This window comes from Calypte anna, chromosome 11 (assembly GCF_003957555.1).
Source record: "Calypte anna isolate BGI_N300 chromosome 11, bCalAnn1_v1.p, whole genome shotgun sequence".
NCBI classification, from domain to species: Eukaryota; Metazoa; Chordata; class Aves; order Apodiformes; family Trochilidae; genus Calypte; species Calypte anna.
In genome coordinates, this window is record NC_044257.1 from 1450741 (window position 1) to 1463547 (window position 12807).

Sequence of the window (12807 nt, forward strand, 5' to 3'; positions counted from 1 at the left end):
GACTCTGCAGCCAGGGCAACCCACGAGGTTATTTTATTGGCCTGATGAGCTTTGCTTGCCAGTGGCTCTCATCCCTTCCCCGGGTGGGCCGCACGGCTCGGGCTGAGCTCCGGCCCACGCCACGGTCGTCCTTCATTTCTTGCCAGCAAGAAAACAAAGAGATAATAAATAGGAAGCTTATTTGTGGGGGAGGCCCAAGGGATGGGCTCGGGTCACGCGCAGTCACGGGTAGGGCTGTGCCTGGCCCCAAGCCTGGGGGGGGGATGGATGGATAGTGGGGGGCTGCAGGCAGGCACCTGGTAGCCCCAGGGCCACTGTGGGGTAGGAGGGCCTGGCCCTGGGCGAGCTGCAGGAGGGGTTGAGGGGATATAGCCATCTCTATTTAATTACATTAAAATAGACTATTTAAAAAAATTAGTTCTAGTAGTTAAAAAAAAAAAACAAAAGTGTCGTGCTCCATCCAACCCTGGTAGGGCTCCGAAGCTGCCCCAGAGGTTTGGGGACATTTTGTGGCCCGTCCGTGGATGGACCCAACCTGGGGCAGCCACAGAAGGTGCCCTGGGTGGGTGCAAGTTGGGCGGCACCGTGGGTGACAAAGCAGGGGACCCAACTCCACGCTGCCCCACGGCAGGGGAGCAGCACCCCCTGGGACCCCACAGTGGGGCCAGGACCACAGCCAGGGGATTAAATGACATGGCAGCAGTTGAACTGCCCCAGGGACAGGAGACTCTCCTTGGATCCGGGCTGGAGTTTGAATGCCAGGGCTTTCTCACAGAGGGGGAACTGCAGGAGCCTGTCCCGCAGGCTGCCCCCCTTGCCCCTGTTGGGGTCCAACTTGATCACTTTCTCCACGCCCCCCTCGGTGCCTGCCGGGCCCAAGCTCTCCCCTGACTGCTGGGAGGGGCTGGTAGATGCCCCCTGCTCTGGGCATTTGTCTGTGGGGCTCGGGAGGGTGGCAGGAGCCATCTCTGCCCCCTGCACCCGCAGGACCCCAACGGAGCCGCTCTGCAGTGCGACAGCAGCTTCCCTGTCCTCAGGGGGCTCTGCCAAGGAGCCCCCAGCCTCTGTGTCCTCCTCCCTCCTGGGGGGGTCGGTTCTGTCCCCCCGCATTGCTGGGGGACGCCAGCCCGGCTCATCCCCCTCCCAGCCCGGGCTGCCCCCCGGCCCCCAGGTCTCGCCGCAGCGGCGGCCATGCAGGAAGGCCCGCATCTGCTCCTGGTTCAGTGAGCTGCTCTTCCTCTCCATGGTGCTGGGCCTCCCCTCCTCTGCCTCCTCCTCCTCCTCTTCCTCCTCACAGATCTGCTTCAGGGCCGGGGTGCTCTTGGTGATGGTGGTGTCAACAGCGGGGACCTTCAGCAGGGTCCTCGGGGGTTGACGGCCACCGATGTCCCCTCCGGTGGGCAGGGGGGACAGCCGGGACCCTGTGGAGAGGCTGCCTGACACCTCTGAGAAGGGTGAGATGGCACCAGCACTGCCTGCAGGCCCGAAGGTGTCTGGTAAGTTGGTCCTGAGAACAGGGAGGGAAGCAGGGAGGTGCTGGTACCCATCCTGGGGCTGTGGTGAGGGAGGGGACAGGGACTGGGGTGGGGTGACTGTGGGGTGGGGGTCAGCAGGGGGGGGCTCACCTGCTCTGCACCTCCTTGGCCAGGTTGTAAACCAGGCTGAGGCAGTGGCCCTGCTTCTCCTGCTTCTCCCGCAGCATCCTCTCTGCCAGCAGGAAATAGGTGGCCGTGACGTGGTTGTAGCGATCAGCCTCCAGCGCCCTGCACGGGACCCAAGTGACCCTCATCAGCGTGGGAACAACCCCCCCCCCAGAGCACCCTCAGGGGGTGTCCCCACCTGGGGACCCCGCCCCAGCACTCACTCCTGGATGGTGTCCCGATCCGCGATGTTCCCGCAGGTCATGGCCTGGAGGATGATCTCGTGCTCCTCCTGGGAAACCCGCTTGTGAGAGGTGAGGGGCAGCAGGCAGCGGCTGGCAGGGGAGGGGTCCACGCCCTGCAGCCACGCGTGGCCCTCGATCTCCTCCAGGGACGCTCGTTGCTTCGGGTCCCTCTGCAGCATCCTGGAGATGAGACTGAGGGAGGAAAGGGGTGCCTTGCAGCAGCAGCAGCAGCACAAGAAACCCCCCAACTCCGCAGCTTCGCCCCCGTTCCACACCTCAGCTCCCAGGCATCTCTCCCAGGCATTTTCCCACCTCTGTCCCCAGGTATCCCCCAGGGACACAGCACCCACCCCGGGGGGGGCAGGGAGCTGAGGTCCACAGGAGTCTTGGGGGACAGGAGGTGCTTACTCAGCGCACTGTGCCGAGACGTGTGGGGGCACAGTGTAGCGACAGTCCATGATCATGGTGAGGGTCTCACTGTCATTGGCCTCCTGGAAGGGGGGGTGGCCACACACCAGCATGTAGAGGATGACCCCCAGGCTCCAGATGTCTGCAAGAAGCAGCAGCAGTTCAGGTTGTGCCTGCCCACTGTGGCCTGACCCTGGAGGGGCCACCCCCACCAGCCACCCTCCCCCCCCAGTGCTGATCCAGCAGACACCAGTGCTCACTGGGATGCTCCTCGGAGGCAACAGCTGCCAGGTCCTGCCTCACAATCAGAGGGACCCCAACCTCACCAAGGCAGGGAAGGACCCTGCCCATCCTCACATCCAAGCAGGTCTCAAACTTGACCAAAGCACTTGAGGTCTTCCCCAGGTTGGGACAGGGAGGCCAGCCCCAAGCTCTGTCCCCTTCTGGCCACCCACCCGCAGCACCATTTCACATCATTCCTCAGCTTCCCAGTTCCCAAACAGATCCCACCGTGACCATCCCAGCACTGGGCTGTGCCAGCAGGGACACTACAGGTCCATGCAGCACCCATCCAGGCTCTCCAGGGGACAGGGATGGAGCCAGCAACATCTTCACCCACTCCTCCAGTACATAAACTCTGTGCTGTTTTAGGATGCTGAGCACACCCAGGGCTCCCCGTTCAGACCTTCAGCTTCTCAAGTTCAGGATCTATGTTTGAACACAGATCATCTGCACCACTTTTCTGCTTTCATTTCCCTTCACAGAGCCACCAGATTATTTTCCTGTCATCACCACAAGCCCTCCCTGTTCTCAGCCCCGGAGACGTCTTTTCCCTGAGCCAACGCTGAGCCTTTTCCTTTAAGGGCTCTCTGGTTTGTTGTGCTAAATCCTCTTGCCCCAGATTCCAGCAGAACTGGCTTGGGTCCCACTTCCCTTCCCAGCCTCTCTGTGCCCCCAGCCTGACTTCCTGCACCCCGAGATGGGCTTCCCACCAGCCCCCCAGCCCTCCAGGGGAGGATGGGCACTGGGAGGTGTGGAGTGGAAGTGGTTTCCAGGGCGGGGATGCAGCAAAAGAAACTTTTGGAACTCCTCCACCCAAACACCAGCATCCTGAGGAGGTTTCCTTCCGGCATCACCCCTCACAGCACCACAAGCTCTCTGGTGGCTGTGCTCTCACACTGCTGCTCCTGAGCCCTGCCTGCTGCCAGCAGCATGCTAGCCTGGCACAAACCATCACTCTGCAGGATCTTGGTGTGCACAGGGAAGGCCTTCACGAGGAGGACCAACCTGTGCCGGGGCAAGGGAGCACCCAAGGGTCAGGATTCCTCTCTGTGAGGACAGTCAGTGCCACCACCCGTGAGTGCTCCCAGCATAAGGGGCCAAAAGAGCGGTGCCACCCCGCTGGCAGGACCATGGTGCAGGCAGGGGACAGGCAAGAGGCACGTCCCCAGGAGGGAGAGCCAGCCCTTACCGACAGCCGGGGCATCGTACTCATCCCCCAGGAGGATCTCGGGCGCCGAGTAGGCCAGGGAGCCACAGCTGGTGGTGAGCATCTTGCCAGGCTGGAAGAGGTTGCTGAAGCCGAAGTCGGTCAGCTTGACCACCCCCTGCTCCTGGAAGAAGACGACGTTCTCGGGCTTGAGGTCGCGGTGCACCACGTGGAGCTTGTGGCAGTAGGAGATGGCGTGGACGATCTGGGCGAAGTAGTGCTTGGCCCTGGCCTCGGCCAGCCCGCCCTCGTGCCTCATGATGTGGTCGAACATGTCCCCGCCGTCGCCCAGCTCCAGGATGAGGTAGAGCTTGGCGTGGGTGTCGATGACCTCGTAGAGCCGCACCACGTTGGGGTGCTGCACCAGCTTCATGCAGCGCACCTCCTGCAGGAGCTGCCCCGCCGCCTCCCCCGCCAGCTTGCTCTTGTCGATCACCTTGACGGCCACACGCTGCCCGGTGAACACGTGCCGGGCCAGCTTCACCACCGCAAAGTGCCCCTTGCCCAGCGTGCGCTCCAGGTCGTACAGCCCCGCCATCTGCCCTCGCCACAGCCCTGAGCCCCCGCCATGGCGGCCTCAGGGGGCACCGGCATCCAGCGGGTGCTGAGGGAGGGAGGGAGAGGTTGGGTGAGGGATAGGGGGGCTGGGGAGGCCCCCAATACCAGATCACCCAACACCCCTGACACCGGGAGCACCAGGGTCCCCAGGACAACGGGGGCCCCGGCACCCCCCGGGCAACCCCAACACCCCACGTCCCAGAACATGGTGGTTATCTGGGGATCTGTACCCCCCCCGCCACTCCTCAGCACCCTAGGGTACCCCAATATCCCTACATCCACGTCCCCAGCACCCTGAGCACCCCAATACCCCCACCTTCACTCCTCAGCACCCTAGGGCACCCCAATATCCCTACGTCCATGCACCCTGAGCACCCCAATACCCTCACCCTCCACTCCCCAGCACCCTAGAAAACCCAGCACCCCCACCCTCACTCCCCAGCACCCTGAGCACCCCAATACTCTTACCTCCACTCCTCAGCACCCTAGGGTACCCCAATATCCCTACATCCATGTCCCCAGCACCCTGAGCACCCCAATACCCCCACCTTCACTCCTCAGCACCCTGGACATCCCTAAAAAACCCCAAGCCCCTCTCCCCAGCACCCCACAGCATCCACCCTTAGGTTCTCAGCCTCCCAGACACCCCAATATCCCCATCTTCAGCTCTCCAGCACCTCGGCTATCCCAGTACTCACTCCCAACCTCCCATCACCCCAACACCCCCACCTCCACTCCCCAGCACCCCTATGGGCTCCCCCATACCCCACCACCGGCTCCCCATGCCTCCAGCTCCGTGAGCACCCCAATATTCCCTCCTCCGCATCTCCAGCCCCCCGGGCACCCCCATATCGCCAGCACCCAGGCTACCCCAGTACCCCCCCTCCACTCCCCAGCACCCCTGTCATCCCCATACCCCCACCTCCAGCAACGAGGGGCACCCCCATATCACACCACCCCCCCCAAGCCCCCGGGACCCCCGGCGGGGCCGCACTCACGGGGAGCGGAGCCGGGGCTGCGGCTGCCCGCGCGCCACCGCTCGATGACGTCACGGCGGCTCCGGGCTCGCGCCTTAAAGGGCCCCGACCCCCCCTGCCAGAGGGGCTGAGGCCGGGGTGATGCTCAGTGCACCTCCCGAGGAGCAGGAGGGGCGGTGGCGGCTGGGGGGCTGCCCCCCTTCCCCTCTCCCTTCCCCTCTCCTCTTCCCTCCCTCCCCCTCTCCGTTCCCTTCTCCCTTCCCATCTCCCTTCCCCTCTCCCTTCCGTTCTCCCTTCTCTTCTCCCTTCCCCTCCCTCCCCTTCTCCGTTCCCCTCTCTTCCCCTCTCCCTTCCCTTCTCCCTTCCCTTCTCCCTTCCCCTCCCTCCCCTTCTCCCTTCCCTTCTTCCTTCCCCTCCTCCCCCTCTCCCTTCCCTTCTCTTTCTCCCTTCCCTTCTCCCTCCCCTTCTCCCTTCCCTTCTCCCTTCCCCTCCTTCCCCTTCTCCCTTCCCTTCTCCCTTCCCTTCTTCCTTCCCCTCTCCCCTCCCCCTCTCCCTTCCCTTCTCCTTCTCCTTCTCCTTCTCCCTTCCCTTCTCCCTTCCCTTCTCGCTTCCCCTCCCTTCCCCTCTCCCTTCCCCTCCCTCACCCTCTCCCTTCCCTTCTCCGTTCCCCTCCCTTCCCCTTCTCCCTTCCCTTCTCCCTTCCCTTCTCCTTCTCCCTCTCCCTTCTCCTTCTCCCTTCCCTTCTCCCTTCCCTCCTCCCCCTCTCCCTTCCTTTCTCCTTCTCTCCTTCCTTTCTCCCTTTCCCTTCTTTCTTCTTCTCCCTTCCCCTCTCCCTTCCTTTCTCCCTTCCCTTCTTCCTTCCCTTCTTCTCCCTTCCTTTCTCCCTTCCCTTCTTTCTTCCCCTCTCCCTTCCCCTCTCTCTCCCCTCTCCCTTCCCCTCCCTCCCCCCCTCCTCCTCTCTCTCCCCCAAAGCGGGGCCCTCGGTCCCCATTAGTGCCCGGGGTGGGCGGCGGCGGCGGGGACTGAGTTTGTCATTAGCGGTAACGAGGGCCACTAATGAGCTAAATGAGCAGCTCGCCCACCGACGACCGCTTCCAGGAAGAGAGAGGACGAGCCCCCGGGCCGGGTTTGTCTCCCGGGGGTCCTGCCGTAGGACGTGGCCCCTCCTGCCCACCCACGGGCACCTCCGCCGTGCTCGCCCCGGCTCCCGCTCCCTCCCGTTCGGGACCCCCCTTCTCCCCCCCAGCTTTTCCTGGAAGCGGTCGGTGGCCTCGTTTAGCTCGTTACCGGCCCCCGGGCCGCGCACGGAAGCGGACTTTATGGCTCCGAGCCGCCGGCACCGCTCGTGGCTTCCCGGGAATCCACCGCAAACGGGGCCGGGGGAGCGGGGGCGGGAGGGGCCGGGGGCTTCGTGCAGCACCTGGCACCCAGCGAGGCTCCGGGAGCGGGAATCAGGGGGCTGCCACACAGGACCTGCCCCCCACCCGGGATAAGGCTCCATCCAAGCGTGCAGGAGGCAGCTGGGTGCTGTGTGGGGTGTCCGGGCTGGGGCTGTGCTGTATGGGGATGAGAGGGGTGCTGGGGAGTGGAGGTGGGGGTATTGGGGTACCCTGGGTGCTGAAGAGTTAGAGGCTGGCGATATGGGGGTGCCCGGGGGGGCTGGAGACCTGGAAGAGGGAATATTGGGGGTACTCAGGGTACAACTGGGTGCTGAACCCCTCTGGTGTCTTATCCCCCCCTTATCCTTGCAGGGCTGAAGCCAGGCACAGGCAGAGCAGAGCTGGTGGCCTTGCAGGCTGTCACTGAAGGAGGGGACAGTGTGGCCTGGGACATGGACACCATCATCAGGAGATGGCCCCTAGCTGGTCCTGCCCCTCAGGGCAGCATCTCCCTCCACAGCCCCCTTGCCTGAGCCTCCTGCCCTGGCTCCTCTCGGCCCACGGGTGTCAGGGTGGGATCCTCCTCCTGCTGGGTGCTGGGTGCTGCACCCGAGCTGCCTGCGGGCCCAGACTTTTTGAGGCAGCTGTCCCCATGCTGCTGTGAAGCTGATGAAGGAAGAGCAGCAGGCATGTGGTGTGACATGTCCCTCCTGCAGTCCTGACCGGTGCCACCTCCACCAGTGCCGGGCTGCAGCTCCCGGAGCAGGTCCCAAAGGTCTTGGCACCATGAAGCCCAAGGAGCCCCTAGGACAGCTGTGACAGGGAGTGCTGGGGACCACCAAGCAACCCAGCCCTTCCTTCCCCCCCTGGAGCCTGGGATGCACCGAGGGAGCTCCCTCCAAGAGCACAGGGGCTGCAGGTTTTCCAAAGGATGCATGAATGGGAGATGGAGGAGTCTGGAGGCTCGGGGTGGTGGGCAGGCACCTGGCAGGAGCCAAGGGTGGGCAGCAGAGCCCCCAGCGTGGCTTTGGTGAGAATCCTGCAGCCCTGGTATTTCTCTAGCCAGGATCTGGGAGATGTGCTCAGGCACAGCTGAGAAGGGAAGAGGCCCAGAACGGTGGTGGGGATGACTCCTAAGAAACTTGGGAATTTGGAGCCAGAGGGGATCAGTTCCCCCCTGCAGCTGTGCAGGGCACGGAGAAGGAGCCCTCCCTCCCTCGGGTTCTCTGGGGCCAGACAAAGCCTGGTTTCCAGAGAAGCCCACCTACCCTCTCGTTAGCAGAGTCATGTGGCTGCAGCACTTAATTAACAGCAAGCTGATATAAATCCCAGGGAGCAATGTGGGGAGGAGGAGGACATCGAGGCAGAGCGGTGGCAGCGCCCTGCGGGCTCGGTGGAGCAGTGATTCCCCTCCCTGCCCGGAGAGGTCAGTGCTGGCAGCGGGGCTGGGGGCTTTGGGGAGGGGATACCCCTGGCCATGGGGCTCCCCACGGCATTCAGGGATCTCTCCTGGCAGAGTCGGGTGGTTTTCTTGGGAATGGGGAGGTGAGAAGGGGCTGGAGACCCTGGGCTGCCACAGCAGCGGGTGCCCAAGCATGTGTGGCACTTGCAGTCCCCCAGCTCTGTGCATGATGTGCAGAGTCCTTCCCGGGGGGGTCTTCCAGCCTGCTGAGCCCCCTCCAGCCCCCCTCCTCAGCACTTAGGGCTTCACCCTTCCTTCTTCCCCATCTTCTTTCCTTCTGCTGCATCCACCTGCCCAAGCAGGGAGCACACCCTGCCCTGGGGGGCAGGACCAGCTAGAGGCCATCTCCTGGTGGTGTCCATGTCCCAGGCAGTGGGACATCCCCCGGAATTCCAAGGCTTTCCGCTCGGAAGCCACGTCCCCAAGTGTTGGAGGGGTTTTTTTTAGGTAACTTGGTGGCACAGAGGGGCTGGAGCTCCCTGCATCAGCCTTGGCCATCACCCCTGCACCTAAGGCTGGGCATGGAAGTGTGGGACCAGAGCCCAGGATGGAGCTGCTGGTGGGGATGCAGCTGTGTCTGGGGTGGTACCTGGGGATGACTGGTGTGACCCCAGTGCTGGCTCCTGTCACACACCCAAACCCAGATGCAGCTTCTGGTCTTTAAAAACCAGCGTGCACAGGGCCTGGCAGGAGCTGTGTCCACGTGTGTGTGGGCAGGGGATGCCCAGGCCCAGGGGAGCTGCTGGGAGCTGTGCCTGGGGCAGGGAGAGCCTCAGCTTCTGGAAAAAAACCCCAAACTTCAGTCTGCCCTTCCCAGCCCCCTCTGTGGAGACATCACGAAGGTGTGGGGTACCCCGTGGCACCTGTGCAAGCTCAGGGGGGGTCAGGTGAAGCTCCCAGGAGTGTGGTGCTGAGGAAGGTTCCCAAGTCCCAGCTAGGTGTGGTGGCTGTGGTGGCAGAGGTGTCCCCTGGCACACGTGGGTGGGGGTGGCAGGGCCCAGGCCAGGCTGCCAGCAAGTGACTTGATGCTGCCTGGGTGTCCCCCCCCCTGCCAGTTTGTCCCCAGGACCATGCTGAGGGTGCTGCTGCTGTGCTGCGGGCTGCTGCAGGGCATCCAGACCATCCTGGGCACCCAGCTGAGCCAGGGGCACCTGCAGAAGGGGATGGAGGGGGTGGGCAGAGCCCACTACCCCAGCCTGCTGCCCAGAGCCAAGGAGGTGTCTGCAGAGCCAGCGGGTGAGTCCTGGGGCCCCTCATCCCCCCCTCTCCCCACCAGCTGCTCACTGCTACATCCACACGGGGACCCCAAATTGTCCCGGGGACCCCAAATTGACCTGAGGACCCCAGGCCAGGGTGAAATGCAGGGGATCCCTCTAAAGCAACCCAGGTCCTCCTGTCTCTGGCTGCTGGGAGCAGCTCAGAGGGAGCAGGAGATGATTTTTTGGGGGGACACACGTGACAATGGGGAGGGGAATGGGAACACACCCCCACACCCCAGCAGCCTCCTTCTCCAGCCTCTCCATGTCTCCCAGGAGCTCTCCCCAGGCTGGGCTTGGAGCAGATGGCCCTGGAGGTCCAAGAAGCTGACGGTGACCTCGTGGAGAGAGGCAGCGTGCTGGAACCCCAGGTAATGCTCCCTCCGGGCTCCCTAAAGACACCTCCAGGAGCTGGGGGGGGGGGGGGCCTGGGGACACAGCAGCATTCCCTGTCCCTCTGAACATCTGCTGGGAAGCAGCCAGGGCTGGGATGAGCTGCCCGGAGCTGCTGGGTGGGGGCTCCAAGCCCAATTCCTGTGCTTGGTTAATTCATGAACCTCGGGAGCCTCCCCAGAGCAGGAGCTCGCTGGGCACTGCTGCTCTGTGCCCGGCTCAGCCCCCGGTGCCACTGAAACTCGGGCTCTGCTTCAAAAACCTGAGCAGAAAGGGTCGGGGCAGGGTGGGGGAGACCCAGGGAGACGTCCCGGGGCTCAGCAGGGATTCCCGGCAGGCAGAGCCTGGAGCTGAGCCCAGGTTCCCTCCTGCGTGGTTCTTCAGTGCTGCTGTGGTGGTTCAGCACCAAGCCTTGCCCTTTTTCTTTTTTTCCCCCTTTTTCCCCTTTTCTCCCTTTTCTCCCTTTTCTCCCTTTTTTCCCTTTTTCCCACTTTCCCCTCTTCTCCCTTTTCTCCCTTTTCCCCCTTTTTCCCCTTTTTCCCCTTTTTCCCCTTTTTCCCCCTTTTTCCCCTTTTTCCCCTTTTCCCCTTTTTCCCCTTTCCCCCCTTTCCCCCCCTTTCCCCCCCTTTCCCCCCTTTCCCCCCTTTCCCCCCCTTTTTCCTTTTTTCCTTTTTTTCCTTTTTTCCTTTTTTTCCTTTTTTTCCTTTTTTTTTCCTTTTTTTCCTTTTTTCCTTTTTTTCCTTTTTTTCCTTTTTTTTTTTCCTTTTTTTTTTCCTTTTTTTCCTTTTTTCCTTTTTTCCTTTTCCCCTTTTCCCCTTTTTTCCCCATTTTCCCCTTTTTCCCCTTTTTCCATTTTTCCCCATTTTTCCCTTTTTCCCCCCATTTTTCCCTTTTTTCCCTTTTCCCCTTTTTCCCCTCTTTCCCTTTTTTCCCCATTCCCCCCTTTTTCCCCTTTTTCCCCTTTTTCCCCGTTCCCCCCTTTCCTCCCCTCCTTCTCCCCCTTCTCCCCCTTTTCCCCCCTTTCCCCCCCTCCTTTTCTCCCTTCTCCCCCTTTCCTTTCCCCTCCCTTCTCCCCCTTTTTCTTTTTTTCCCCCTCTCCCCCCAGCCCCTCTCCCCAGCTCTCCAACCCTCAGACCGCCCGGAGCGCTCTCCCCGCCGCTGTGTCCGTCTCCTCGAGTCCTGCCTGGGCCACCAAGTCCCGTGCTGTGACCCGTGTGCCACCTGCTACTGCCGCTTCTTCAACGCCTTTTGCTACTGCAGGAAAATCAGCAACACTTTGCCCTGCGGCAAGAATTAGTGCTGCGGGGGGGGCTGCCCGCCCCTCAGCCCCTGCCCCCTCCTCTGCTGCCCTAATAAAACCCCCTTGGCAAATCCACGAGTGGGAACGGTTCCATCCATCCGGGAGAGGGGGATGGGGGTGCCCGGGCACCGCGACACCAAATCCCACCCTGGTTTGGGTTGGGAGGGACCTTAAAGGGAAGGGACTCACCCAGTGCCAACCCCGTGCATGGGCAGGGACACCTCCCACCAGCCCAGCTTGCTCCAAGCCCCATCCAACCTGGGACTCAACACTTCCAGGGATGGGGCAGCTCTGATACTCACTGAGCACCTCTCCTGCTTGTGCAGGTACCCAGAGCACACCCTGCACAAACCAACATTTGGTTGTTCAACATTGCTGTTGGGGTGTTTTGGTTTTTCCACACAGGGAACTCCCCTTGCCTGGCCAGCACTGCTCAGGGTGGCTCAAACCCAGGGACCTGCCAGCCCTGGGAGTCAGTGAGCAAGGGGGCACAGAGCATCCCCTCCTCCTGCTTACACCCCCATTTGTGAGGATAAGAGTGTTAGTTAGTAGTTAATAATGTCAGAGAATGGCTTGGGTTGGGAGGGACCTTAAAGCTGAAAAGATGAAAGATGTGGAAGTGGAGAGAGCAGGGAGCTGGGCTGCTGGGGCTGAAGGGTGACTGCTTGTCCCTTCCCCAGCCACAGAATAGTTATTATATAACTATTAGTTAGTATATTATAGATGGTAGTTAGTGATTAATAATGTCAGAGAATGGGTTGGGTTGGAAGGCACCTTAGAGCTTCCAGCCTAAAAGGGACAGGAAGCTGAAGAGGAGCCAGCAGTGTGCCCAGGTGGCCAAGAAGGCCAATGGCATCCTGGGCTGGCTCAGGAACAGCGTGGCCAGCAGGTCCAGGGAAGGGATTCTGCCCCTGTGCTCAGCCCTGGTGAGGCCACAGCTTGAGTCCTGTGTCCAGTTCTGGGCCCCTCAGCCCCTCAGGAAGGAGCTTGAGGTGCTGGAGCAGGTCCAGAGAAGAGCAAGGAGGCTGTGAAGGGATCCAGCAGAATTGCTGTGAGGAAGGGCTGAGGGAGCTGGGGGTGTTGAGGCTGGAGAAGAGGAGGCTCAGGGGAGACCTCATCACTCTCTGCAACTCCCTGAAAGGAGGTTGGAGCCAGGGGGGGGTTGGGCTCTTTTCCCAGGCAACTCTCAGCAAGACAAGAGGGCAGGGTCTCAAGTTGTGCCAGGGGAGGTTTAGGTTGGAGATGAGAAAGAATTTCTTTCTGGAGAGGGTGATCAGGCATTGGAATGGGCTGCCCAGGGAAGTAGTGGATTCTCCGTGTCTGGAGATCTTTCCAAAGAGCCTGGATGTGGCACTGAGTGCCATGGGCTGGGAACCACGGGGGGAGTGGATCCTGGCTGTTCCAGGATGCCATTGGCCTTCTTGGCCACCTGGGCACACTGCTGGCTCCTCTTCAGCTTCCTGGCAATCCAGACTCCCAGGTCCCTTTCTGCCACTCTGTGCCCAGCCTGGAGCTCCCCATGGGGTTGTTGTGGCCAAAGTGCAGGACCCGGCACTTGGAATGTTGAACCTCATCCCCTTGGGATCATCCCAACTCTCCAGTCTCTCCAGGTCCCTCTGCAGAGCCCTCCTGCCTTCCAGCTGATCCACACTTCCCCCAGCTTGGTGTCATCTGCAGATTTGCTGATGATGGACTCAATC

General features: G+C 61.8%; 2 protein-coding genes across 8 annotated transcripts; one reads left to right on the top strand and one right to left on the bottom strand.

Moving 5' to 3' along the window:
• Positions 1-10: 10 nt before the first annotated feature.
• On the bottom strand, positions 11-5390 carry LOC103538959 (SNF-related serine/threonine-protein kinase-like). The gene is made up of 6 exons (XM_030457574.1): positions 5339-5390; positions 3765-4386; positions 2294-2435; positions 1865-2077; positions 1626-1763; positions 11-1507 (listed from the first exon to the last, which is right to left on the bottom strand). Exons 2-6 carry the CDS (start codon positions 4318-4320, stop codon positions 685-687), a joined length of 1872 nt encoding a protein of 623 aa, XP_030313434.1. The 5' UTR covers positions 4321-4386; positions 5339-5390; the 3' UTR covers positions 11-684.
• Positions 5391-6265: 875 nt separating this feature from the next.
• On the top strand, positions 6266-11140 carry AGRP (agouti related neuropeptide). 7 transcript variants are annotated; one of them, XM_030457580.1, is made up of 6 exons: positions 6266-6578; positions 7069-7615; positions 7976-8122; positions 9214-9394; positions 9691-9785; positions 10913-11140. In XM_030457580.1, exons 4-6 carry the CDS (start codon positions 9229-9231, stop codon positions 11102-11104), a joined length of 453 nt encoding a protein of 150 aa, XP_030313440.1. In that variant the 5' UTR covers positions 6266-6578; positions 7069-7615; positions 7976-8122; positions 9214-9228; the 3' UTR covers positions 11105-11140. The 7 variants fall into 7 exon arrangements, with proteins under 7 accessions (XP_030313440.1, XP_030313441.1, XP_030313439.1 ...); XM_030457581.1 differs by having other exon boundaries at positions 6266-6443; XM_030457579.1 differs by lacking the exon at positions 6266-6578 and having other exon boundaries at positions 7041-7615.
• Positions 11141-12807: the final 1667 nt, after the last annotated feature.